A 27626-nucleotide genomic window follows, 5' to 3' on the forward strand; every position below is an offset into this window, starting at 1 on the left:
ACATTTAAGTCTGGATATATTCCATGCAAATCTGTGCTTTTGTCTTTTATGTGTGGGGTCCTTGTATTCTGAATTAAAATTCCAGATACTTGCTCTGACAAGTACATCTATGTGGCTGGCAGGTCAGAGTATTTAGGATGGGGACTGTTCCAGAAACTGGGTGTGTGGTTGTTCAATAATGTATTGTTTTTGTGTAGTGGTTGTCTAAGAACGTTGGCCCCCCCCGGGGGGGGGTTGCTGCCTAATTTTTAGAAAGTTTTTATTTATTTATTTATTTTTGGCTGCGTTGGGTCTGTGTTGCTGCATGTGAGCTTTCTCCAGTTGTGGCGAGCGAGGGCAGCACGGGCTTTAGGCGTGCGGGCTTCAGTAGTTTAGCACGCGGGCTCTAGAGCGCAGGCTCAGTAGTTGTGGTGCACGGGCTTAATTGCTCCGCGGCAAGTGGGATCTTCCCGGACCAGGGCTCGAACCCGTGTCCCCTGCGTTGGCAGGCGGATTCTTAACCGCTGCGCCACCAGGGAAGCCCCTAATTTTCTTTTTAGTACTGAACTCAAGTATTTCATTTGTGTTACTGACAATTGTAATTCCAAGTGATATAAGCAATCACTTTGTAATTCTCTTGTGAGATGGGGGTAGGAGGTCAGGTACCTAATGGCAGTATAGGGTTGTTGCCACAGGCCATAAATAATTTAGATTGGCTGGTAAATAGTCTTAATCAAAATTAGGCAAAACAGACCCAGCAGACCATGGATTTTACTTTTTGCTTGTCATTTGAACATAAATATGAAGCATGAGTAAGTGGTGTACTAACATTTCAGAAAGATTTGAAAACAAGACTGCTCAAGTTGAGATTCCTCATGGAGTGATCACAACTTTTAGATGTGTCCAGATACTTCTTGTTTTCTCTAGTGGTAGGATGGATCATTGAACTACATGATTATTCTAGTCTTTAAGAAAATAAGGACCTACTGTATAGCACAGGGAACTCTACTCAATACTCTGTAATGGCCTATATGGGAAAAGAATCTAAAAGGAGTGGATATATGTATATGTATAATTGATTCACTTTGCTGTACCCCTGAAATCAGCACAGCATTGTAAATCAACTATACTCCAATCAAAATTAAAAAAAAAAAGAAAAATAACATGGAGCTTTTATCTGTGGTTTATATTTTTTCCAGTTATGTTGCTATTTATAAGGTTTTGACCTTTAGCTCAGATCTGAGAATGATTTGCCCTGTGTAAGTTCATGAATATAAATAGCCACTTATTGTTGGGTTTTTTTTTTTTTTTTTATTACTAGGAAAGGGAATGTTCCTATCCTTATTCCGCCCACTACTTTGTACTGAAATCTATGTACATCTCTTTGCTATAAAATTGTATTCTTGATTTCAAATATATTTTCCTTTGCTTCATTTTCAGTATCTTTAACCTGTATTTCATGTGCTTATCTCTGTTGCAGCAGGAAGAATGGTATAGAAATGAAAAACATCAACATGTGCTTCGAATGTGTCAAGAAAAGAATAAGGGCTCTCACGATTGCTTGAGTTCAGATTTTACACTGGAAGGAAAGTTAGATGTAAACCCTAATTTCTTAGTTCTAATAAGTATCTCTTCTTGGGAACTGGAAATTTCCAAAAAAAAAAAAAAAAAAAGGTAAATTAAATTCAATTATATATTTTTATTTTTTGGTTGATCTAGGAAACTTTTTTTAGAGTCATTCCTATCTAGCACTATTGTTCTTACTCAATTCTAAGGCAATTTGAGATACCAAATGATATTTTCCTGCTCTCTTTGCAAATAGATTTCTTGCTGTAATGCCTAGGTTTTACATTTGTAGGAAAAACCCAGAAATCTGTTACAGATTTCTTTTTTCACTTTGGAATCTTTCATTTTAAATTTGTTTTCTCATATCTGATTTAATGCCTTGTTTCTCCTATAGCTCATCTTTAATTATTACTTTTAGAAACCAGCTTTTTTCTTTATATTTGTGATTTTTATTTCCTGGTGAAGATGAAGGAGAAAAACAAAAACCACCCAGAGGTGACAACTATCAACATTTTAGTATGTGTCTTTTCAAAGAGAGGTCTGTCTAGTACACCTCAGGCTGTATCTACTTAGGTGTACAGATGGATCTCTCAATCTCAGTGTTCCACCTACTTGTAGCAGGAAGTCAGATCTTTTCCTGGTATGACCTTCCATAATGATTTTTATAAGAAGTCCCTGGCTGTGAGGGGCTTCTTGCATGTTTGCATTGCTGCCTATAAGGCCTTTTGTTCCTTTAGCTCTGAAGTCTGCTGCCCTTGTGCCATCCTTCTGCGCCACTGACCATTGCTGTGCTGCTGCTGAGCAGCTCTGAACCACACTGACGTCCTCTGAGCTGCTGGCCTTTCCACAGTACGTAGACCACGGCTACCGTGGTGCAGCTGAATTCCTGTGGAGTATTATCTTTGGTCTTCCCTCTCTGGCCATCAGGGAAAACTATGATTTTTTTTTTTTTAACATCTTTATTGGAGTATAATTGCTTTACAATTGTGTGTTAGTTTCTGCTTTATAACAAAGTGAATCAGTTATACATATACATATGTTCCCATATCTCTTCCCTCTTGCGTCTCCCTCCCTCCCACCCTCCCTATCCCACCCCTCTAGGTGGTCACAAAGCACCGAGCTGATCTCCCTGGGCTATGCGGCTGCTTCCCACTAGCTATCTATTTTACATTTGGTAGTGTATATATGTCCATGCCACTCTCTCACTTTGTCCCAGCTTACCCTTCCCCCTCCCTGTGTCCTCAAGTCCATTCTCTAGTAGGTCTGTGTCTTTATTCCAGTCTTACCCCTAGGTTCTTCATGACCTTTTTTTTTTCTCTTAGATTCCATATATGTGTTAGCATACGGTATTTGTTTTTCTCTTTCTGACTTACTTCACTCTGTATGACACACTCTAGGTCCATCCACCTCAGTACAAATAGCTCAATTTCGTTTCTTTTTATGGCTGAGTAATAGTCCATTGTATATATGTGCCACATCTTCTTTATCCATTCATCTGTTGATGGACACTTAGGTTGCTTCCATGTCCTGGCTATTGTAAATAGAGCTGCAGTGAACATTGTGGTACGTGACTCTTTTTGAATTATGGTTTTCTCAGGGTATAGGCCCAGTAGTGGGATTGCTGGGTCGTATGGTAGTTCAATTTTTAGTTTTTTAAGGAACCTCCATACTGTTCTCCATAGTGGCTGTATCAATTTACATTCCCACCAACAGTGGAAGAGTGTTCCCTTTTCTCCACACCCTCTCCAGCATTTATTGTTTCTAGATTTTTTGATGATGGCCATTCTGACCGGTGTGAGATGATATCTCATTGTAGTTTTGATTTGCATTTCTCTAATGATTAATGATGTTGAGCATTCTTTCATGTGGAAAACTATGATTCTTGTGGCCAGCTCCTTGAGAAGGGTTTCTGCAGAGGAGCAGTTGGGGCCCTGGAGACAGAGTTATTTCCTTTATTTCACAGCCATTTCCTTCCTAGAATTTACAGGCACTTCAGGGTGGGTAGGTAGCTGGGTGTTGGAGAGGGGTGATGTTGGGGGGCTATGAAATGGTTAAGTGCAGTCTTTCACAGTACTTGGCATCCCTGTGGAAGTGGCCAGGAGTGGGGGATTTATTCCTCTTTAATTTAGGAGAGAAATACCTCTTGCCTTACATGAGTGTAAGCTTTGCCAGGGGAATTTCTGGCACTTAGTACAGTGTGTGGTACAGAGTAGGCCTCCATAATTATTTATCGTGTGGATTGTTGAATCAACATATATCATGTAAAGAGCTAAGTACTGGGAAGGAATCAAAAAGTATGATACATTGTTATCCTTAAGTTGCTTTTCTCTGATATATAGTTTTGTTTTTTTAAAAAAAAATATAGTCTTAATTGGTATAGAGTAGTTGGGGAGACGAGAAATACATAGAAATACAGAGATCAGCTGAGAAGTGAAAAACGTAAGTGCTGTGGGAATTCTGAGGATGGAAAGCATACTGGAATAGCTTAACCTTGTCTCCTTTATGAAGCTGGGGTGAGGAAGTGTTGTTTTATGTCCTTGTGGTATGGACTTGTGGTATGGGAACGGATTAGACCAGAAGAGCGGAGGAGTGAGGGAAGAGGGGGCTTGCCAGGTCCAACACAAAACTGTAGGAGTATTGGTGCAGCTGAGGGAGTCTGAGGTCCTCTGCACTGTGGTTATGCACCCTTTTCACCTTTACCTCTCTATCCTGCCTTCCATGGAAAGCCTCACTGGGAACTAAACACTAACATTTTCACTGCTTACCTATATCGTAAAAGCAGCTGGGGGACTTCCCTGGTGGTGCAGTGGTTGAGAGTCTGCCTGCCAATGCAGGGGACACGGGTTCGAGCCCTGGTCTGGGAAGATTCCACATGCCGTGGAGCAACTGGGCCCGTGAGCCACAATTACTGAGCCTGGGCGTCTGGAGCCTGTGCTCCTCAACAAGAGAGGCCACGACAGTGAGAGGCCCGCGCACCGCGATGAAGAGTGGCCCCCTCTTGCCGCAGCTAGAGAAAGCCCTCGCACAGAAAAGAAGACCCAATTCAGCCATAAATAAATAAATAAAAAAAAAAAAAAAAAAAAAAAAAGCAGCTAGGGAGAGCATTTTAAAATAATTACGTGGAAGAACAGGAGCCACATACTCTCAAGTCCTCTGCCTCTAGCAGGTGTGATGAAGGGTTTGGGGGAGCTGTTACTCCTGAAGCTTAGCTTTCCTCTTCTACATCTTCAGGGCGGGTGTCTTTGCTCCTGTGCCTTGTTACTCAGCTGAGGGAGCATCAGAACCACATGTGTGGTGAGGGAGCCAGAAACCCAAAGGGTGTGTCCTGTTTCCTGCCATACAGAGGGATGGCATCCCTGTTTTCCAGAGGTTATCAGAATGGTTTGCACCTAATCCCAGATCTTCTCATAAAATCACAGGTTTTCTTCTTACTGCTCTTTAAATATAATTACTCTAGTAATGTAATAAAACTTAAACTGTAAGGGAAGGGAAGTGGTTTTATTTACTTAGACCTCTTTAGAAAATTAACACTTGAATTTTGTAATTTCTAAGGGTTTGAAGATATTCTTCTTTGCTCTCTTAAAAGTTAAAACCTAAATAGGTAGTAGGACAAATATCTCTGTGTTTACACAGAAGCCTGGAGCTGGGTTTAAGTAAATTGTCCAGATATGGAATAGGTGTTACCATGCTCTGTTTCTTTGCTTTCTCTTATGACTTTGGGTCTTCAGTAAGGTTAAGGAAGAGGAAATATGGTGTCTTTCCTTTTACTCCACTCTAAGCTGTTGTAATTGGTAATCTGTTTTCTCATCTCCCCTCTTCGAAGGAGTCCTTTGGAGAAAAATGTGCTTCTTAAATCAACCCCAGCTGCTCTTTTATACAAAGAACTTGTAAGGAAACTAGCAGAAAGGAAGCAAGTCAAACTGAAAGCTCACCTGCAGCTCAGAAAAACAAAGACATGGAGTTTTAAGGAGTGAAGAGAGCATGGTGTCGGCCATGGGTGATCAAGACACAGCCAGACAATGTGGATAAGTTTCTTCAAACTACGTTTTTTCTGCTGTCTGCTTGCAGTATTGATGGTGGTAGCGCTGGTCATCAATGTCACTCAGGTAGAGGTGAGTACTCAGCATGCTGCTTCATAACTAAGGGAACCAAGTCGAGGGATTTGGGGCTAACTAGCCTGGAAAATGTTGATCATCAGGAAACTTATCTCAGTCACAGTTTCTGTTTTCATTCATTCAGTAAGTGTTTGAGTGCCTTCAATGGTTATATACTGTGCTAGTCACCAAAGGTTCAGTGGTTTCTTCACTATGGAGCTCGTATTCTAAATGTGCATGGGAGAAAATAAGAGTAATAAGTAATCATAGAGTATAATAATAAATGATAATTAGAAATTGTGAGAAGTACTGCAGAGAAAAGAAAGTGGGTTCTCTAGAGTGGCTTTAGAGTGATGAAAGAAAGTCTTTTCAAGGAGGGGACCTTTTAGCTGACTCCTGGCAGAAAGCTGAAGGAGTATTTCAGGGGAGGGAGATGATGATGTCTGTTTTTTTTTTTAAATTAATTTATTTATTTTTGGCTGCTTTGGGTCTTTGTTGCTGCGTGCAGGCTTTCTCCAGTTACGGCGAGCAGGGGCTACTCTTCCTTGTGGTACGCGGGCTTCTCGTTGCAATGGCCTCTCTTGTTGTGGAGCATGGGCTCTAGGCGTGCGGGCTTCAGTAGTTGTGGTGCGTGGGCTCAGTAGTTGTGGCTCGCAGGCTCTAGAGCGCAGGCTTAATAGTTGTGGCGCACGGGCTTAGTTGCCCTGTGGCATGCGGGATCTTCCCAGACCAGGGCTCGAACCTGTGTCCCCTGCACTGGCAGGCGAATTCTTAACCACTGCGCCACCAGGAGAGTCCAGTGAGTCTGTTTTAAAGACTGGGTGTGGTGCTCAGGACAGGGACCATGTCTTATTGAACCCTCACAAGTGCCTGGCGCTGAGAAGGTACTTAGTAGTAGTCTCCTCTCCCCCTCTCTTCCATTCCCTTCATGAACTCACAGATCACCAAAATTTATGGAGTATTTTTTATCTAAACTGATGCTGTCCTTTTAATTTTGTTGGCTTGTGGTACTTCTCAGGTTATAGGTCCAACTTAATTACGGTATTTCTTTGCTTTTTGGATTTTGGTGTAGACTGAATGTTTGTGTCTCTCAAACATCCCGGCCCTGTGGGAGCTCAGGTTACTGTTTTCTCTCATGCTGTCGTGTGGTTCTTTCCCCAGCCTCCAGGAGTTTCCTTACACACTTGTGCTCTTCAGTACTCTGCTGAATACTTAATTAGGACTCTCTGTAGATCTCCTGAGTTCTTTGTGCAGCTGTCTCCTACTGTTACTGTCCTGTGGATTCTAATCAGCTTGGTCTTTTAAGACTCTCAGCTCATCTCCTCAATTTAGGGGGTTCTCCAGGCTCCACCTGGGTTCCCCTCTTGCTGCTGCAGCCTGGAGATGCTCTCAAGGCTGTAAGCAAAGGGCAATCAGTCATAGGGATCATTTCCTTTATTTCCCATCTTTCAGGCATCATGTCTTTTGTTGTCTGATGTGCAGTGTCTGGAAAACCACTGTTTCAGGTGGAGGAGTAAATCTCACTGTTTCTGTATCTTGGCTGCAAGTGGAAGTCTGAAGGACTTGCATTTGAGGGGAGAGAGTTCATAGAGGAGCTGGAAAGAAGGATTAATGGACCAAGGGGAGGAGGAGAGGATGGGACCTAGAGTACAGATGGAGCAATAACTATGTAGAATGAGGGACATGGTACATTGTGAGTGTTCTTGTTATCATTTTATTATTAATTATGTAGAAGGAGCCATGCTCCTTCCTCTGACCTAAGAGGGAAAAATGTTATAATGGTTGGCAATGTAGATACATTTGCTGCTGGAAGGTAAGACATTGAGGGAGTGCTTGCCTAGAGAGGAGGTGGAAGGTGGAAGGAGGGTGGAGCCCAGGAGGTTGGTACGTAGGGGCTTGAAAGAATGGGGGTGGAAGATGGAGCTGACCCTGCAGGATGATAGAGGGGCAATAACTTTCAAGATCATATGTGTGCATGGTGCTTACTTGCATTGGTTTTGTGAGTGTGTGTTTTGTTTTACCACGTTCAACAGCCTGGGGGTAAGAATAGAGAGGATAGTTGTGTAGGTCTAGGACGGCCGAGGAGGTAGGAGAAAGAGAGACTTGAGAGGTTAGGCTATAGTCCCACATCGTTAATGTCATTATAATCAGGAAGGAATGTTAGGAATTATTGTTAGGAATTCCCCTAATAGTCCTGCTGTAGTTCTTGGAAACTTCTGGAGAATGTCCACTAACAGCGCTAGCTATCTGCACGAACACAAACCGAACAATAATGGAGAAGGGAGGTGGCAGTAATATAAATGATGTAGGACAATTTTAATATTGAAAATATAAATAGATCTTTTAGTGGAGTGTGGTGAGACACTTTCCCTCGTCTAAAGAGGTTATCTTGTCCAGGCTGAGAGTATTGTTATGACTTTTAAACTGTTCAGTTTATTACTATGATGATAATTGTTAAAGAAGCTTGGGGTGGGGAGTGGGGAGTTGGAAAGGCTCTGAACCTTGGTCGTCTCCCATCCCTTAATCCCTGGTCTGTCCTAGGCTTCTGAGCCTGATTGTACTCTCCTTGCAATTAGAGTATCTGAGTATTTTCTAAAAAGCACAGATTCAATTTTAATTAAAAATATCACATAAGAAAATTAACCATCACAGGTGGTAAGGGGAGAAAAAGCATTTTCAAATATGCCAAATTCAGAGTTGGTGAAGATAAACAAACAAAACAAACAGCACTAAATGCAGCAAATATTCTTTCCATTGGTAACAGGTCTCCTTCATGTTTTTGTTTCCTCATCTCATGCTCAAGTTAGTCTCCTTTATACTGTATATGCAGAGTTTTTTGAAATTTAAGAAAGGAATATTTCCTTTGTCACGACTATTACATTTTTACTTAGTTTTCCAACATAAAATGTGGTTAGATACTTTAAATTCTTCAGCTTCTGAAATATTAATAAAGATTTATTGAATGAAAGTTGAATAAATTCGAAATAATTCATGGAGGTTTAAAAAATACAAATCCTAGGACATCCCGTTTGCTCCATCTCAGATGTGTCACACCAAAATCCCCACATTTCCTAAGATTTGGCCAAATTCAGTTAAACAAATAGAGGAACAAATAAGATCCACAAACTAGCAAAACCTCTCTAGTTAGGTGATGTGAGTAGAGCAACTACTATAGTGAATTCACAGATTTCTGAATTTCTAGAAGTCTCTGAATGTAAAGGACTTATTATCATGTTGGTATATATGGTAGGCTGAATAAAGCCCCCAAAGATGTCAGTGTTTGAATTCTCAGAACCTGTGAATATGTTATCTGATAAAAGGGACTTTGCAGACAAGTTTAAGTTAAGAATCTTGAGATAAGGATATTATTCAGGATTATTTGGGTGGGCCCAATATAATCACATGGGTCTTTGTAAGAGAGTGGCAAGAAGGTGGAGGTGATATGATGACGGAAGTGGAGATTAGAATGATGCAGGTAGAAACCATGGGAGAAAAAATATCACATATGAGAAGGAGATATATATCAATATCTAGCAAAAGTTTGTAGGGAGAATTCTCTCTTAGTTCTCTGATAACCTCTCATTGAGCATGGCCTGTATTTATTTGTTTTTTCCTTATTCACTGATATTTTAAATATATATGTTTTCTGATTATGAAAACAGTACCAGTGTATTAGGGCTTTTGGCTGCAAATAAAGCTGATTCAATCTGGCTTTAATATTAAGGAATAATATTCATTTAGAATAGAAGTCAGGAGGTATAGTTGGGCATAATTCATTTTGCTATGTTGAGCATAGTTCAGGCTCCATTTCTCTGTAAGTCTCTCAGCTGTGCCCTCTGTGCATTAGCTTTGTCTATGGCATCCTCTTTCATGGTTGGATTTTAGGTCGCTGCCACAGCAACAGGTGGTTGCTTTCTTGTACATGTCCAGCTTGAGATACAATTTTTTCCCTCAAAATATTCTCAAGAGTTACTTGCATTTTTTTCATTGGCAAGTAAAATTCAGAGAGCTGTTCCCAGAGTACTGGTGGTGTCTGGATTCGGGTGCATGAATCCATCAGAAACATGCAGCAGCTTTTCATAGAACAGAATTGGGTCACAGGCCCATTCCTGAATCAGTCACTTGGGATTATTCTTTGATCAGTCAGGCCCGCCCCTGAGCTGACAGGTTAGTAAACAGCAGTGTTGTGTTTCAGTAGACAGGAGTGAAACAGGCCTGTGGGACAGGCAAGCATAGTGTTCACTCCATTCCACACCTTACAGTGGCTCCAGGAGTGACCATTAGTGTTTCCTCTTGGCTCTGAATCTAAAAAGATGGCAGACCTTGAAGCTGCCCTTGTTACTGGCCTAGAATAGGGTTATCATTTGGGAAAATTAAGTAAATTGACATTTTTGCATTCTTTTTCATTTTTAAGTAAAATTCAGGTGACTTAGCACCGATCATCTGGTGATTCTTGGATTGGGCTGTATGGGTCAGTTTGCTGGCCTTGAGTTGGTAGCTGGTGGCTACCCAAGGAACAAGAGTGACCATGGGAGAGGAAGAGAGGAAAAAGAAAGGAGAAGGAGGCATGCTGTGAGCACACAGTGCATGGTTTGGTCCTTAGTGGTTTGTCATAGCCTCACAACAACTAAAAAGGAGAGGGAGGCTGGAATATTTCCTAAAAGGTAATCAGTAGGTAAGGGAAATTTTTCTGTTTTTAAAAAATTGAGATATAAATTACATATAACGTTGTATAAGTTTAAGGTGTATGATGTGTTGATTTGATACATTTATGTATTGTAATATGATTACCACTATAGTGTTAGCTAGCACTTCTATCATGTCACATAATTATCATTTCTTTTTATGGTGAGAACAATTAAGATCTTGTTTCTTAGCAACTTTGAAGTTTGTTACATAAACTTATTATATTTATATTAATACAATAATACAGTATTGTTGACTACAGTCACTATGCTATGCGTTAGATCTCTAGGACTTATTTATCTACTAGTTGCAAGTTTGTACCCTTAAACAATATCTCCCTAATTCCCCAATCCCCTAGCCCCTGGTAATCATTTTATTCTCTGTTTTCACGAGTTCAGCTTTTTTTTTTAACACTTTATTCCTTTTTTTTTTTTTTTTTTTGGCCGCACCACATGGCTTGTGGGATCTTAGTTCCCCTACCAGGGATTGAACCTGGGCCCTTGGCAGTGAAAGCATGGAGTCCTAACCACTGGACTGCCAGGGAATTGCGGAGTTCAGTTTTTTTAGATTTCACATGTAAGTGATATGGAGTATTTGTCTTTCTCTGTCTGACTCATCTCACTTAGCATAATATTCCATTGTGCGTGTGTGTGTATATATATATATATATATATACACACACTGCATTTTCTTTATTCATCCATCAATGGACTTAGGTTCTTTCCATATCTTGGCTATTGTGAATAATGCTACAGTAAACACCGGTGTGCAGATATCTTTTTTTATACCTTTTTTCATTTCCTTAGGATATATACCCAGAAATGGGATTGCTGGATCATATGATAGTTCAGTTTTTAATTTTTTGAGGAACCTTCATGCTGTTTTCTGTAGCAGCTGAACTAATTTACATTCCCAACAACAGTGTATAAGGGTTCCCTTCTCTCCCTATCCTCTTTATCTTCCTTATGATAGCCATTCTGATAGGTGTGATGTGATATCTTATCATGGTATTGATTTGCATTTCCCTGATGATTAATGTTGTTCATCATCTTTTCATGTACCTGTTCACCATTTGGATGTCTTCTTTGGAAAAAATGTGTATTTAGTTCCTCTGCCCGTTTATTTATTTATTTATTTATGTATTTTTGGCTGTGTTGGGTTTCTGTTGCTGTGCGCTGGCTTTCTCTAGTTGTGGCAAGTGGGGGCTACTCTTTGTTGCAGTGCATGGGCTTCTCATCGCGGTGGCTTCTCTTGTTGCGGAGCACGGGCTCTAGGCATGTGGGCTCAGTAGTTGCGGCTTGCGGGCTCTAGAGAACAGGCTCAGTAGCTGTAGTGCACAGGCTTAGTTGCTCCATGGCATGTGGGATCTTCCTGGACCAGGACTCGAACCCATGTCCCCTGCATCGGCAGGCAGATTCTTAACCACTGTGCCACCAGGGAAGTACCCCTCTGCCCATTTTTAAAATTGGATTTTGTTGTTATTCTTATTGAGTTGTATGAGTTCTCTATATATTTTAGATATTAACCCTTTATCTGATATATAGGTTGCAAATATTTCTCCCATTCCATGGGTTATCTTTTCATTTTATTGGAGCTATCTATTGCAGTGCAGAAGCTTTCTAGTTTGACGTAATACCCCCTGTTGATTTTTGCTTTTGTTGCTTGTGCTTTTGGTGTCATATCTAAAAAAATCATTGCCAAGACCGATGCCAAGGTGCTTCTTCTTCTAGTATTTTACAATATCAGATCTTATGTTTGTTTTTAATCCATTTTGAGTTCATTTTTTGTGAGTGGTGTAAGATAGGGGTTCAATTTCATTTGTTTGTTTGTGGTTATCCAGTCTTCCCAGCACCGTTTTTGAAGAGACTATGCTTTCCTCATTGAGTATTTGTTTGCTCCCTTATCAAATATTAGTTGACTGCTTATGTGGAGGTTTATTTCTGAACTCTTTTTTTTTTTTTTTTTTTTTTTTTTGTGAGGCAAGAAGTATGACTTTATTCGGAAAGCCAGCAGACCGAGAAGATGGCAGATTAGTGTCTCCGATAAACCATCTTATGGGGGTTTGGATGCCAGTTTCTTTTATAGGACAGAGAGGGGTAGGAGATGAGGAAGTAAAGTAAAAGCGCCATAAGTTTTGCAAGTATCCCCTGGAATGGCCAGCTTTGGGGAGGGGATGTGTTAATTTCTTCTTGTCTGCAGTCATCCACAGGTGGGCGGGGTCAGATTGTCTCCCTATTTCTGAACTCTTGATTGTATTCCATTGGTCTATATGTCTGTATTTATGCCAGTACCATACTGTTTTGATTACTATAGCTTTGTAGTGCAGTTTGAAATCAGGACGTGTGATACCTTTAGTTTTGTTCTTTTTTCTCAGGATTGCTTTGGCTATTTGGGATCTTTTGTTGTTCCACATAAATTTTAGGATTGTTTTTTCTATTACTGTGGAAAATGCCATTGGAATTTTGATAGGGTTTTCACTGGATCTATAGATGACTCTGTTAGTATAGGTGTTTTAACAATATTAATTCTTCCAATCTATGAACATGGGCTCTCTTTCCATTTGTTTATGTCTACTTCAGTTTCTTTCATCAAAGTTTTCATTGTATAGATCTTTCACTTCCTTGGTTAAATTTATTCCTAATTATTTTATTATTTTTGATGCTACTGTGAATGGGATAGTTTTCTTTATTTTTTTTCCAGATGTTTTGTTGTTAGTGTATAGAAATGCAATTAATTTCTGTATGTTGATTTTATATCCTGCAGCTTTACTGAATTTGTTGATTAGTTCCAACAGTTTTTTGATTGAGTCTTTAGGATTTTCTAAATACAGGTGACCCTTGAACAAGATGGGTTTGAACTGTATGGGTTCACTTATACATGGATTTTTTTTCAGTAGTAAATACTACAGTACTACATAATCCACAGTTGGTTGAATCTATGGATGTGGAACTGCAGATATGGAGAAACCGTGTATATGGAGGGCTGACTATAAGTTATATGCAGATTTTCGACTGTGTGGAGGGTAAGTGCCCCTAACCTCTGCATTGTTCAAGGGTCAACTGTATGAGATGATATCATCTTCAAATAATGACAGTTTTACTTCTTCATTTCTGATTTGGATGCCTTTTATTTCTTTGTCTTGCCTAATTACTCTAGCTGACACTTCTAGTACTATGTTGAATCAGAGTGGTGACTGTGGGCATCCTTGTCTTGTTCTTGATTTTAGAATAAAAGCTTTTAATCTTTCACCATTGAGTGTGATATTAGCTGTGGGTTTGTTGTAAATAGCCTTTTTAAATTTACCTTCTATACCCAGTTTGTTGAGAGGTTTTTATCATGAAAGGGTGTTGTATTTTATCAAATACGTTTTCATTCTATTAATATGGTGTATCACATTTATTGTTTTGTGTATGCTGAACCATACTTGCATCCCAGGGATAAATCCCACTTGGCCATGGTATGTATCCTTTTAATATATTGTTGAATTTAATATATTGTTGAATTAATATTTTGTTGAGAATTTTTGCATCTGTATTCATCAGGGATGTTGGCCTATAGTTTAGTTCTCTTGTAGTGTCCTTATCTGGCTTTGGTATCAGGGTAACGCTGGTCTCATAAAGTGAATTTGGGAGTGTCCTCTCCTTTTCAACTTTTTGGAAGAGTTTGAGAAGTTTTGGTGTTAATTTTTAACACCAGCTTTTAGTTTTGTTGATCTTTTCTGTTGCTTTTCTGGTCTCTAATTCATTTATTTCCACTGTGATCTTTATTTCTTTCCTTCTGCTAACTTTGGGCTTAGTTTGTTCTTCTTTTTCTACTTCCCTGAGGTGTAAAGTTAGGTTGCATGAGATCTGTTTTCTTAATATATACATTTATTGCCATGAACATCCCTCTCAGAACTGCTTTTGTGGTAGGTTTTCCATAGGTTTTAGTATGTTATTTCCAGCTTCATCTGTTTTGAGATATTTAAAAATATTCTCTTTTGACTTATTCTTTGATCTATTGGTTGTTCAGGAGTACGTTGTTTAATTTCTACATATTTGTAGATTTTCCAGCTTTCCTCTTGTTGTTGATGTCTAGTTTCATACCACTGTGGTCAAAAAGGATACTTGGTATGATTTCATTCTTCTTAAATTTACTAAGACTTGCTTTGTGGCCTATCATGTGATCTAAACTGGGGCATGTTCCATGTGCACTTGAGAAGAATGTGTATTCTACTGCTGTGATTGAATGTTCTATAAACGTCTCTTAGGTTCATTTGATCTAATATATGGTTCCAGTCCAATGCTTCTTTATTGATTATCTGTCTGGGGGATCCATCCATTGCTGAAACTGGGGTATTGAAGCCCCCTACTATTACTATATTAATGTCTATTTTTCCCTTCAGTTTTGTTAGTATTTGCATAATAGATTTAGGTGTTTTGACATTGGGTAGGTATAGATTTATGATTGTTATATTTTCTTGATGTATTGACCCATTTATCATCATATAATGATCTTCATTATCTCTTGTTACTGGTTTTGGTTTAAAGCCTATTTTGTCTCATATAAGTATAGATAACCCCCTTTCTTTTGGTTTCTATTTGCATGTAATGTCTTTTTCCACCCCTTCATGTTGAGTCTTTTTGTGTCATGAAATCTGAAGTGAATCTGTTGTAGGCTGCATGTAGTTGGGTCTTATTTTTTTATTCATTCAGCCACTCTGTGCCTTTTGTTTGGTGAATTCAATCCACTTACATTTAGAGTATTTATTGATACATAAGGACTTATTAATGCTATCTTATTAATTCCTTTCTATTTGTTTTGCATTTTCATTGTTTCTTTTCCCCTCTGTTTATGCCTTCCTTTTTTTGTAAATTGGTGATTTTCCATGGTGGTATGCTCTGTTTTCATTTCTTTCACTTTTGTGAATTTTCTTTATGTTTTTGTTTCGTGGTTACATAAAACATTTCTTAGATAAAGCAGACCATTTTAGGCTGATAACAGCATAACTTCAATTGCACACAAAGCTCCACCTTTTTATTCCCTCCCTTTTATATTTTTGATGTCACAGTTTACCTCTTTTTGTACTGTGTATTTGTTAACAAGTTATAGTAGCTGTAGTTATTTTCTTTAACCTTTATACTATAGTTAAGTGGTTAACACACCATCCTATTACAGAATTAGAGTTTTCTAAATCTGTATATTTATCTTCACCAGTGTGTTGTATACTTTTGTATGTTTTCATGTCACTAGAATCTTTTCATTTCAGCTTGAAGAGCTCCTTTCAGCATTTCTTGCAAGGCAGGTCTAGTGGTGATGAACTCCCTCAGCTTTTGTCTGTCAAGGAAAGTCTTTATTTTTCCTTTACATCTGAAGGATAACTTTTCTGGGTATTCTTGGCTGGCAATTTTTTTCTTTCAACACTTTGGATATGTTATCCACTCTCTCCTGGCCTGTAGGTTTTCTGCTTAGAAATCCACTGAGAGCCGAATGGGCATTCTTTTGTAGATTACAATATTTTTTCCTTTGGCTGCTTTTAGGATTCTCTCTTTATGCTTGTTTTTTGACAGTTTCATTATAATGTGTCTTGGAGAAGGTCTTTTTGCATAGAGATAATAGGGTGATCTATTAGCTTCTTGAACTTGGTTGTCCAAGTATATCCCTAGGTTTGGGAAGTTCTCAGTTATTATTTCTTTAAATAAACTCTGCCCCCTTTTCCCTCTCTACTCTCTCTCAAACCCTGATTATTCTAATATTTGTACATTTGGTGGCATCGCATAGATCATGTAAGCTTTCTATGCTCTTTTTCATTCTTTTTTTCCTGTGTTCTCTTCTGATTGGTTTATTTCAAAGTTCCTGTCCTCTAGCTCCCTTATTCAGTCTTCCATTTGATCTCCTTTGCTATAGATGCTCTCTATTGCATTTTTTCCATTTTATTCATGGAATTTTTCAGCTCCAAAATTTCCATTTGCTTCTTCTTTATGATTTCTATCTCTTTGTAAGTTTCTGATTTTGTTCATGTATATTTTGACTTGTCTATGTTTTATTGTAGCTCATTGAGTTTCCTCAAACAGCTATTTTGAATTCTTTATCTTCTAGGTCGTTAATTCTGTGCCTTTGAGCTTGGTTATTGGAGGATTATTGTTGTCTTTTGGTGATGACATGTTTCCTTGATTCTTTATGTTCCTTGTGTATTTGCATTGCTGCTTTCACACCTGAAATAGCAGATACCTCCTCCTGTCTTACTAGTTGCCTTTAGATGGGATAAAATGTTCATTAGTCCTGTTTTATCTGTGTTTTTTTCTGCCCTTGTACGGGTACGCTTGCTTCCCATGTCTTGCTTCTTCCTGTGGCACAGTTCTTAACCTTTTCGTACAATCCACCAGGCTAGCTGCTGTTAAGCTTTTGTTTTCCAGAAGGAGGCACTATGGCTTAAGTTTGTGTTTCTCCCTTGTCCACAGAAACTGATAGTGTTCTGTTTAGCAGAGTCTCACTTACTGCCTCATTTGGGAGCATGCACAGGAGCTGCTGATTCCAGAGTGTGGGGAGGTGTGGGTTTAGCACTCAGGGCATTGGGAGTGCCCGTGGGCTCTGTGGAAAGATTGTCGGGTGAGGGTCTCCCATGGGCTCGTGGGTGAACTCCCTGCTAAAGTCCTGAGCACAGTTAGCAGGAACTGCATCCCTTCAGTGCCCTTTGATATTCTTATCTGCCTCTTTCCTGATCCCTTCCCTCCCTCCAGTCATGGAGGTCCCACCTCAGTACTTGGGGTGCTGCTGAGTTAAATGGGTTTCTCTCACAGTGGGGGTAGCTGGGCTCTACTTGCCACTCTCCTTTTCCCTCTTGGAAGAGGGCGCTCCTGGGTTGTTCAGCCCTGGGCTTGTTTTGTGTGGGGAGGGGCAGTGCTGGCAAAGTTCCTCGTACCCTCTTAGTCACATCCAACTTGTATTTTTTTTCTTTCTGGGATTTGCCCTTGGGAAGACTGGATTTCTACAAATTCTTTCTCATCTGTTGGTATCTGCCTGGGTCAGCACGCTCCAGGTTTTCCCTGTCTATGGCCAAGAGGGATTGGGACAAGTTCACTGGCTATGCTGTCTTCACTGAGGTTTATCTGCCTATTACCAGATACACATGTGGTCGAGACTCCTCCTAGGTCCCTTGGCATGTGGTACTGGATCCCACAATTCCCACAGAGGCACTTTTGTTTTTGGATGGGTGCCTAATTTGTTGTTATAAAGGGGGACAAAAAAGGAGGAGTGTCTTGGACAAAAAAGGAGGAATGTCTTATGCCGTGTCATGACGCTGATGTCAACTCTGCTAGGGAAAAATTTTTAAAGTCATTATTACCCTTTTTAATGAACAAATAATACTGTGTGTTCCTTTAAAATGAAGGAGCCTAATGAAATTCTTCTAATTGAGAGTGTCTGGATACAAGTGTAAAATGAAAGGGAAAAAATACAGAATCTAAGAAGATCATTAAAAATCCTTTTGTATTTTGGGATTATTTTTTCCTTGTTTGGCATTACGTTTACCTCGTATAGGATTTTGAAGTGATTTGGCGTAGATGGGGAGCCTGAGGCCTTGTTTAAGTGGTTTATAACAGGTAATACTAGCTATTGAGGAGAGTGATTTTCAGTTTTGCTTTGCTGTTGTTGTTTTCCCTTGCAATTTAACTTATTGCATAATGTCAGATGCAGTTCCCTGGGTTAGGTACTAAAAAGATCCTGCACCCAATTTCCAATGTGGGTAGGGGGGATTTTTCCATACCACCAGGCAATTCTTGGACACCAGCAGGGTGACCTACAGTTCAAATCAATTCTGACACTGTAAGTGAGCAGGACCCTATGGGCCCTTCCTGGACAGACCCCCTCCCCCAGGTCCTCTGCCTGCCTGTCCTTTGTAGAAAAGCTGTAGTTTCTCAGGCCTCCCGAGAGTCACAAAAGCCTGGCCCAAGAATTAATGATTGAAAGGACAATATAGTGACAAAAGTAGCAGTTGGGCCAGGAGAACTGGTAACAATTGAAACAGTAAATCAGCCACATGGCAGTCACAGTATCTATAGTTCCTCCCTGAAATACATAGATAACAGTATCTGATACACATTCCTGAGTTGTTTTACAGATGCTAAAACGCCCACCAAATAGAAGAAGTTAACTATTTGATGATCACGAGCACATAGCCCCCAGACCATCTGAAACCTGAAGATTGATAATGTTAACCCCTGTGACACCGCCTTGCTACCACACCATCAACCAGTCAGAGAGTTGTGCACGAGCTGATCATATACCCTGTGACTCCCCTCCCTCACCTTCCCTTTAAAAATGCTTCCCTGAAACCCATTCGGGAATTGGGGTGTTTCTGAGCACTAGCTGCCCTGGACTCCTAGTTTGGCGCTTTACAATAAACGCTGCACTTTACTTCCTCACAACCTGGTGTCAGTAGATTGGCTTTGCTGTGAGCAGGAGAGTGGACCCAAGTTTGGTTTGGTAACAACACTGTCTATCTGAAGATAGCATCAAATCCCACAGGTTAAGGGCTCAGTCCTATACGACTCTCCCCCAACCCCAACTTCAGATGCCAGTCACAAGTCCAGGTTGTCACCTGTGCTTCTGACTGACTATAGATCAGAAGTTCCAGTGATCTCAGCCTTGGCTTCAATTAATTTGCTAGAGCAGCTCACAGAAATCAGAGAAACATTTTACTTACAAGATTACTGGTTTATTATAAACAATTATAACTCAGGAACAGCCAGAAGGAGGAGATGCATAGGGCAAGGTATATGGGAAGGACATAGAGCTTCCATGCTCTGAGTGCACCATTCTCCTTGAATCTCCATGTGTTCACCAACCCGGAAGCTCTCCAAACCCCATCGTTTTGGGTTTTTATGGAGGCTTTATTCCATAGGTGTTATTGATTCAGCCTCCATGGGTGGAGGTCAAGGGTGGGACTGAAAGTTCCAACCCTCTAATCGTGGTTGGTTCTCCTGACAACCCAACCAGCCCCCATCCTCAGGTGCTTTCCAAAAGCCACCTCAGTAACATACACCCTGCTGTGGTGGAAAGGGGCTTGTAACGAAGAACAAGGCACCCATTTCCCGTTTATGACTCTGAAGTGTTTTCAGGAACTGAGGACACGAAACCAAATATTACAGCAAAAGATGCTCCCATTGCTCTTATCGCTGCCAAGGATTTTGGGAGCTGTGAGCCAGGAGCTGTGGATGAAGACCAAATGCATATTTCTTACAAATCACAGTATTGCAGGTACATAGCTATTTTTCCCATCCATTTGTTCATCTGTCCTTCTGTCTATTAAGAAAATAATTAATGAAAAGTGTAAAACACTTGAAAGAATAGAGAGTGATATTAAGTACATAATTGAATTCCCTCCCCAGTCTTCACTCTCAATGTTGTTTCTTGGATGTAACTGCTTGTTTTTAATTATTTGCTTAGTTAGCACTAATTACACATTACACAGTTATATCTTGTTTTGTCAGCTTTACACTGTACCTTCTGACCTTTCCACATCAGGCAGTGCAGCATGGTTGGTTAAGTTAAAACACAGACCGAACTCAGACTGCTTGGGTTCTAGTTGAGGTTTGCTGCTTATAACCTATGTGACCTTGGGCAAATTATCAAGCCATTCATTGCCTCAGTTTCCTTGTCTATCATATGGCATAATAATAGGACTTATCTCATGGGATAATTTAAACATTGTATTAAAAGATTTATGTAAAGTCTTCAAAAGAGTGTCCGGCGCATAGGTGCTTAGTAGATGTTGGTTGATACTGCTGTTCCTGTTAAGATAATGAAAGATGACGTCTTCTGCTGACTCACACTTTCTGTCACTCTCTTTCTAAACTTTGTAAAATTATTTTTATTTCTGTGCATTAAAATAATGTATTTAGACCTTTTCTTTCCCTAATAGCATTAGATAGCACATTTTAACTCCCTCCTGTAAGTGAGGAAGAAAAGCACTTCTGCATTATTTTACAGTTGACTTCCGTTAGCTAGCGTATAACTTTTGCATCATCAGGCTTTATAATCTTTAGTTTTATTGCTCTAACTATAATTAAGGCTAACGTGTACTCTTTATGGATTGCTTCTTTTTTTAAAAAAATTTATTTAATTTATTTATTTTTGGCTGCGTTGGGTCTTCGTTGCTGCGCACGGGCTTTCTGTAGTTGCGGCGAGCGGGGGCTACTCTTTGTTGCGGTGTGCGGGCTTCTCATTGCGGTGGCTTCTCTCATTGTGGAACACGGGCTCTAGGCGCGCGGGCTTCAGTAGTTGTGGCACGTGGGCTCAGTAGTTGTGACTCATGGGCTCTGGAGCACAGGCTCAGTAGTTGTGGTGCATGGGCTTAGTTGCTCCGCGGCATGTGGGATCTTCCCAGACCAGGGATCGAACCTGTGTCCCCTGCACTGGCAGGCAGATTCTCAACCATTGCGCCACCAGGGAAACCCTGGATTGATTCTTATACTTAAAAAATATAACATTATGATAATCATATAAATGTTAGTCAATATAGAACATGATCCTTTGAAACCAAATCTATATCTCTTGATGGAGAATGTCCCAAACATCAAGGTCAAATGGATCTTTTTTATACACTACCTCAGTTGCTTAATCATGCTGCATTTTAATTTGCTTCATATTTTAATGATGACTTTCTTATACCTCTTCTTGTTTTTTTTTTTTTTTCCTGGAGTGCTAGTTGCCTTTTTTTTCTGATGAGAGAAAATACTACCTTCTGTAACATGTCATGAGGATTTTCCTTCATATGATTTGTTGAATTGAATCCACTTGCTTCTTCTCCTTTTTTTTTTTTTTAAGATGTTTTTGATGTGGACCATTTTTAAAGTCTTTATTGAATTTGCCACAATATTGCTTCTGTTTTATGTTTTGGTTTTTTGGCCGCGAGGCATGTGGCATCCCAGTTCCCCGACCAGGGATCAAACCCTCACCCCCTGCATTGGAAGGCGAAGTCTTAACCACTGGACCACCAGGGAAGTCCCTCCACTTGCTTCTTCAAGGCATTTTGTTTTTTTTTCCTCAGAGCCCTCTATCTTCCTATTTCAGTGTTCACTGATTATTGTCTTGACCTGTTGCCCAGCTGTTATTCTGAGTTTGCTTTTCATTGAATTCCTGGGTTGGTTTCACTGTTGCTCATGTCTTTCACTTCCTTGGATTTTTCTTTCCATTTTACTGGGTTAAATCTTCAAATAATGTTTTTCTGAAAGGGCACATGGGAACAAAGCTTACATGTCTGAAATTGTCTTTATTTTGCCCTCATGTATGATTTGTATTTGGATTTAGAATGCTGTATTCAAAATCCTTTTCCCTCAGAACCTTACAACTTTGCTCCACTGTCTTCTAGTGTCCAGTATAGCAAAAGACAAGGCTAATGCCAATCTAATTCTTGTTTTTTTATTGGTAACATTGTTCTCCTTTCTGCAAGCTATTAGGACCTTTTCTTTACCTGTGAAATTTTACAAGGCTCTAAGGTGAGTTTTTTTTTTTTTTGGTAGAAAACTTTATTGTCAAACAGGCAGATGTGCTCACTAATAAGAAAAGAGCTTAAACATCTGAAATTTAGAGACGGAGTATAAAATTTTGAGATACAAAATATTAGAAAGCCATTGTGTTGTACAGTATCTAGAGCAAAATGCCACAATATAAATAACAATTAATGTCCAAACTAGAAAAGACTGAAGTCCTTATAAGGTCATCTTCTAAGCAGAAAGGCCAAAGTGAAGATTAAGGACCAGTTCTAAGAGGGTGTAAAACATGGTCTTTGGGAAGCACTGGAGTTCTATTAAGGCACTTTCTTGCATACCTGGGATAAATCCCACTTGGTCATGGTGTATAATTCTTTTTACACATTGTTGGATTTGATTTGTTAATATTTTGTTGATGATTTTACATCTGTGTTTATGAGGGAAATTTATAGTTTTCTTGTAATGTCGTCTAGTTTTGGTATTAGGATAATGCTGGCTTTATAGAAAGAGTTAGGAAGTATTCCCTCTTCTTCTATATTCTGACAGAGAGTGTAGAGAATTGATACAATTTCTTCCTTAAATATTTGGTAGAATTCATCAATGAATCCCACCTGGGCCTGGTGGTGTCCGTTTTGAAAGGTCATTAATTGTTGATCCAGATTCTTTACTAGAGATTATAGGCCTATTCAGATGATCTGTTTCTTCTTGCATGAGTTTTGGCAGAGTGTATCTTTCAAGGAATTGGTGCATTTCATCTCAGTTATCAAATTTGTGGGTATAGAGTTGTTCGTGGTATTCCTTGATTATCCTTTTTTTAAAAATTTATTTATTTATTTACCTATTTATTTTTGGCCATGTTGGGTCTTCATTGCTGCATGCTGGCTTTCTCTAGCTGTGGTGAGCAGGGACTACTCTTCATTGCGGTGCGCGGGCTTCTCATTGCGGTGGCTTCTCTTGTTGCGAAGCATGGGCTCTAGAGCGCAGGCTCAGTAGTTGTGGCGCATGGTTTTAGTTGCTCCGCAGCATGTGGGATCTTCCCCGACCAGGGCTTGAAGCCATGTCCCCTGCATTGGCAGGCGGATTCTTAACCACTGCACCACCAGGGAAGTCCCTTGATTATCCTTTTAATGTCTATGGGATCTGTAGTGATGTCTCTTCTTTCATTTCTGATAATGGTAATTTGTGTCCTGTCTTTTTTCCTTAGTTAGCCTTGCTGCAGGCTTATTGATTTTATTGATCTTTTCAAAGAACCAGCTTTTGGCCTCATTGTCTTTTCTCTGTTGATTTCCTGTTTTCAGTTTCATTGATTTCTGCTCTAATTTCTAATTTCTTTTCTTCGCCTTACTTTGGAGTTGATTTGCTTTTCTTTTTCTAGTTTCCTAAGGTTGGAGTTTAGATGATTGATTTTAGATCTTTCCTCTTTTCTAATAATGTGCATTCAGTGCTGTAAATTTCCCTCTAAGACCTACTTTTACGGCATCCCGTAAATTTTGATAAGTTGTGTTTTCATTTTCATTTAACTAAAAAGATTTAAATTTTCTATTGATATTTCTTCTTTGACCCTTGTTTTATTTAGAAGTGTGTTGTTTATGTTATTTTATTATTTATTTATTTGTTTATTTATTTATTGGGCACCCCTCGTGGCTTGTGAGATTTTTTAGTTCCCCGACCAGAGATTGAACCTGGGCCCTCAGCAGTGAGAGCGTGGAGTATTAAGCACTGGACTGCCAGGGAATTCCCAGAAGCGTGTTGTTTAATCTCCATGTATTTTGGGATTTCCTAGCTATCTTTCTGTTATTAATTTCTAGTTTAATTCCATTGTAGTCTAAGAGCAGACATTGTATGATTTCTATTCTTTTCAATTTTTTATGGTATGTTTTATGGCCCAGAATATGATCTGTTTTTGTGCATCTTTCATGTGAGCTTGAGAAGAATGTGTAATCTGCTGTTGCTAGGTAAGTAGTTTATAGATGCCCATCATATCTAGTTGATTGGTGGTGCTGTTGAGTTCAACTGTGTCCTCACTGACTTTCTGCTTGCTGGATCCATCCATTTCTGATAGTGGGGTATTGAAGACTTTAACTACAATAGTGAATTCATCTATTTTTTCTTGCAGTTCTATCAGTGTTTGCCTCACATATTTGACTTTCTGTTGTTAGGCACATACGTGTTAAAGATTGTTATGTCTTCTTGGAGAATTGACCCTTTTATTATTATGTAATATCCTTCTTTATCTCTGATGAATTTCCTTGCTCTGAAGTCTACTCTGTCTGAAGTTAATATAACTATTCCTGCTTTCTTTTGATTAGTTCTAACCTGGTATATCTTTCTCCATCCACTTACTTTTAATCTATATAAGTCTTTATATTTAAAGTAGGTTTCCTAGAGACAACATATAATTGAGTCTGACAACCTCTGTCTTCTAACTGGTGCCTTTAGTCCATTGATGTTCAAGGTGATTATTGATATAGTTGGATTAATACCTGCCATAGTTGTTACTGTTTTCTATTCATTGTCCTTGTTCTTTGTTCCTATTTTTGTCTTCTGCTCTTTTTCTGACTCTTGTGGTTTTAATTGAGCATTTTAAAAAAATATATTTATTTTATTTATTTATTTTTATTTTTGGTTGCATGGGGTCTTAGTTGTGGCATGAGGGAATCTTTCGTTGCTGCACACAGGCTCTGTGCAGCACGAGGGCTACTCTCTAGTTGTGGCATGTGGGCTACTCTCTAGTTGTGGCGTGCGGGCTTCTCTCTAGTTGTGGCACACGGGCTTCTCTCTAGTTGTGGTGCTTAGGGTCCAGAGTGCGTGGGCTCTGTAGTTGTGGCATGCGGGCTCTCTAGTTGAGGTGCTTGGGCTCAGTAGTTGTGGCACGTGGGCTTAGTTGCCCCGCAGCATGTGGGATCTTAGTTCCCTGACCAGGGATGGAACCTGCGTCCCCTGCATTGGAAGGCGGAATCTTAACCACTGGACCACCAGGGAAGTCCCTAATTGAGCATTTTATAGATTCCACTTTGTCTCCTTTCTTAGTGTATCAGTTATATTTCTTATTTTACTTTAAGTGGTTGTCCTAGAGTTTTCAGTATGCATTTACAAGCAACTCAAGTCCACTATCAAATAATACCATACTGCTTCATGGGTAGTGCAGGTACCTTATTAATAACAAAATATTCCTAATTCCTCCCTCCTGTCCCTTGATAATTGCTGTATTTTTTTCGTTTTAGTATGTCTTGTAATTTTTGTTGAAAGCTGGACATGATGTACTGGGTAAAACGAACTCCAATTAATAGGCTTTTAGTGGTGTGGGGGTGAGGTGTAGGGGAGGTGAAACATTTTATAGTCCTATGATCCTCAGTCCTTTAGTGAGTCTGTGAACTTCAGAATTGTTTCTTAGTCTTACCCCCAACCCTTAAATTGGATAGAATGGTTAGAGTGGGCTGGAGTTGGGTATGTCCCTTACCTCAGTTTGGTTAGGCTCTTATAAAACCTCAGTAGGTTAGGCTCTGGTAAAACCTCAGTAGGTTAGGCTCTGGTAAAATAGTTTTTCTTGAGGGCAGGCCTTGTTAAGAAGAATGGAATACTCTAGTATTCAGTAGTCCCACCATCCACTGTTTCGCTTTCTGTGGTGTCATATACCCATGGTCAACCATGATCTGAAAATATTAAATGGAAAATTCCAGAAATAAACAACTTACCAGTTTGAAATTGTGCGTTGTTCTGAGTAGTGAAATCTTGTGCCATCCTGCTGTTTCCCACCCAGGATCCACAACCACTGACATCATTGTAGCTCAATCCACGATCACCTGACACAGATGATCCTTTTTCTGACGTGTTGTCAGAAGGTCAGTAGTAGCCTAACGCTACGTCACAATGCCTGCGTCATTCACCTCACTTCATCTCATCACATAGGCCTTTTATCCTTTTACACCATCACGAGAAGAAGAAGGACAGTACACTAATAAGATATTTTGAGAGAGGGACTTCCCTGGTGGTCCAGTGGCTAAGACTCTGTGCTCCCAGTGCAGGGGGCCCGGGTTCGATCCCTGGTTGGGGAGCTAGATCCCACACGCATGCTGCAACTAAGACTTCACGTGCTGCAACTAAGAGTTTGCATGCTGCAACTGAAAGATCCCACACGCGGCAATGAGGATCCCGCACACCACAACAAAGATCCTGCATGCTGCAACTAAGACCCAGTGCTGCCAAATAAGTTAGAAAAAAAAGATATTTTGAGAGAGACCTCATTCACATAACTTTTATTCTAGTATATTATTATAATTGTTCTATTTTATTATTAGTTATTGTTAATTTCTTACTGTGCCTAATTTATAAATTAAACTTTATCATAGGTATATATGTATAGGAAAAAGCGGTATATATAGGGTTTGATGTGACCTACAGTTTCAGGCATCCACTGGGGATCTTGGAAGTATCTCCTGTGGATAAAGGGGGACTACTGTCCTTCAAAATGATTCCTTTTCCCTTTCTCCTTCTGGAAGCACCAAAGGGATTTTTCTCTGATATTTGCTGTGGGAACCTGTAAAACTGGTGAGCTGTGGTTTTTGAAACAATGTCATCTCAAGTAAGTTTTATTAAAATTTAAGCTGAAGCAAGGATTTATTTGTTGACTATAAGGAGATTTATTGTAGCTGTGGTTTCTGTTTGTGTCTTTCTCTTCAGTACTTGGACCATGAGACTGCAGCAGCCACATTCATCGACAGTGGTGGACAGTTTGTTTTCTCCCAGGTGACAGGAATTAGCCGGAATCCTTACTGTGGCTATGAGCACCAGACTCTGTCCAGCCGGGAGCGCCTGGAGGAGGACTCCTTGTTGGCCGCCTTACAGTGGCAGGTGCCTGATGTGGGTCCAGTCCCCTTTTTGAAGAGCACTGACCCTTCTTCCAGCTACTTTGTCATCTTGAACTCTGCAGCCTTCTTCAAGGTGGGAAGCCAGCTAGAGGTGCTGGTTCATGTACAGGATTTTCAAAGAAAGCCCAAGAAGTATGGTGGAGACTACCTGCAGGCCAGAATCCACTCCCCTAAGCTGCAGGCAGGGGCCGTGGGTAGAGTGGTGGACTACCAGAATGGGTTTTACAAGGTCTTTTTTACTCTGCTCTGGCCAGGCAGAGTTAAAGTGTCCATATCTCTGGTCCACCCCAGTGAAGGGATCAGAGTTCTTCAGAACCTACAGGAAGAGAAACCAGACAGGGTCTATTTCAAGAGCCTCTTCCGTTCAGGAAGAATTTCTGAAACTACAGAGTGTAACGTGTGTCTTCCTGGGAGTCTTCCTCTGTGCAACTTTACGGATCTCTATACCGGAGAACCCTGGTTCTGCTTCAAACCAAAGAAGCTCCCTTGCAGTAGCAGAATTAACCATTTCAAGGGCGGATACCTGAAGGGCCTCCTAACTGCTGCAGAGAATGCTTTCTTCCAGAGGTACATGCTCCTTGCTCTAGGGGGTAACTTAATAGGTCCCTTTCCATTGTCTTTGTCCTACTTAGGAGACTTTCTTGTTTTGGTTATGTGCTTCTTATACCTTTCTGAACTTGGCCCAATTCAGGAGAGGTGGTAAGAAAATAAATATTTATATTTTGTGATTAGCGTGCTTATTTCAGTTCAAATTAATGACCTTAAATTTTTGTTCTTTTACCTTAATATCTTTAACTTCAGAATTGCATAGCATATCTGTATAAGCAAGATCAGTTATTCACAGAACAGATAAAAAAAATCATCCAAGAACAGGGCTGCTAGAGGTCTTATAGTCAGGCTAGTGTTTTAGCTTCATGTCTAATAAACTGAAAAAAGTTTTAAGTGACATATTATTAGTTGTT

At 39.8% G+C, this 27626-nt stretch overlaps 2 protein-coding genes across 7 annotated transcripts in view; one reads left to right on the plus strand and one right to left on the minus strand.

Moving 5' to 3' along the window:
- Nucleotides 1–27626, minus strand: part of RPL24 (ribosomal protein L24) — a 102042-nt gene that overhangs the window by 66192 nt on the left and 8224 nt on the right. The window contains exon 1 of one of the 2 annotated variants that reach the window (XM_061194143.1): nucleotides 22660–22666. The exons of the other annotated variant lie outside the window; for it this stretch is intronic. Coding sequence (XP_061050126.1) covers nucleotides 22660–22665 — 6 coding nt within the window. The 5' untranslated portion in view covers nucleotide 22666. Of the gene's footprint in view, nucleotides 1–22659; nucleotides 22667–27626 lie in introns of those variants that run through there. 2 annotated transcript variants of the gene reach the window in all.
- Nucleotides 1–27626, plus strand: part of NXPE3 (neurexophilin and PC-esterase domain family member 3) — a 53755-nt gene that overhangs the window by 1893 nt on the left and 24236 nt on the right. For 4 of the 5 annotated variants that reach the window (XM_061194135.1, XM_061194139.1, XM_061194138.1 and 1 more), the window contains 2 exons: nucleotides 5369–5657; nucleotides 26477–27231. In XM_061194135.1, coding sequence (XP_061050118.1) covers nucleotides 5565–5657; nucleotides 26477–27231 — 848 coding nt within the window. In that variant the 5' untranslated portion in view covers nucleotides 5369–5564. Of the gene's footprint in view, nucleotides 1–2282; nucleotides 2395–5368; nucleotides 5658–26476; nucleotides 27232–27626 lie in introns of all 5 variants that reach the window. The other variant, XM_061194136.1, reaches the window with a different exon arrangement.

This window comes from Eubalaena glacialis, chromosome 6 (genome assembly GCF_028564815.1).
Source record: "Eubalaena glacialis isolate mEubGla1 chromosome 6, mEubGla1.1.hap2.+ XY, whole genome shotgun sequence".
Classification (NCBI taxonomy): domain Eukaryota; kingdom Metazoa; phylum Chordata; class Mammalia; order Artiodactyla; family Balaenidae; genus Eubalaena; species Eubalaena glacialis.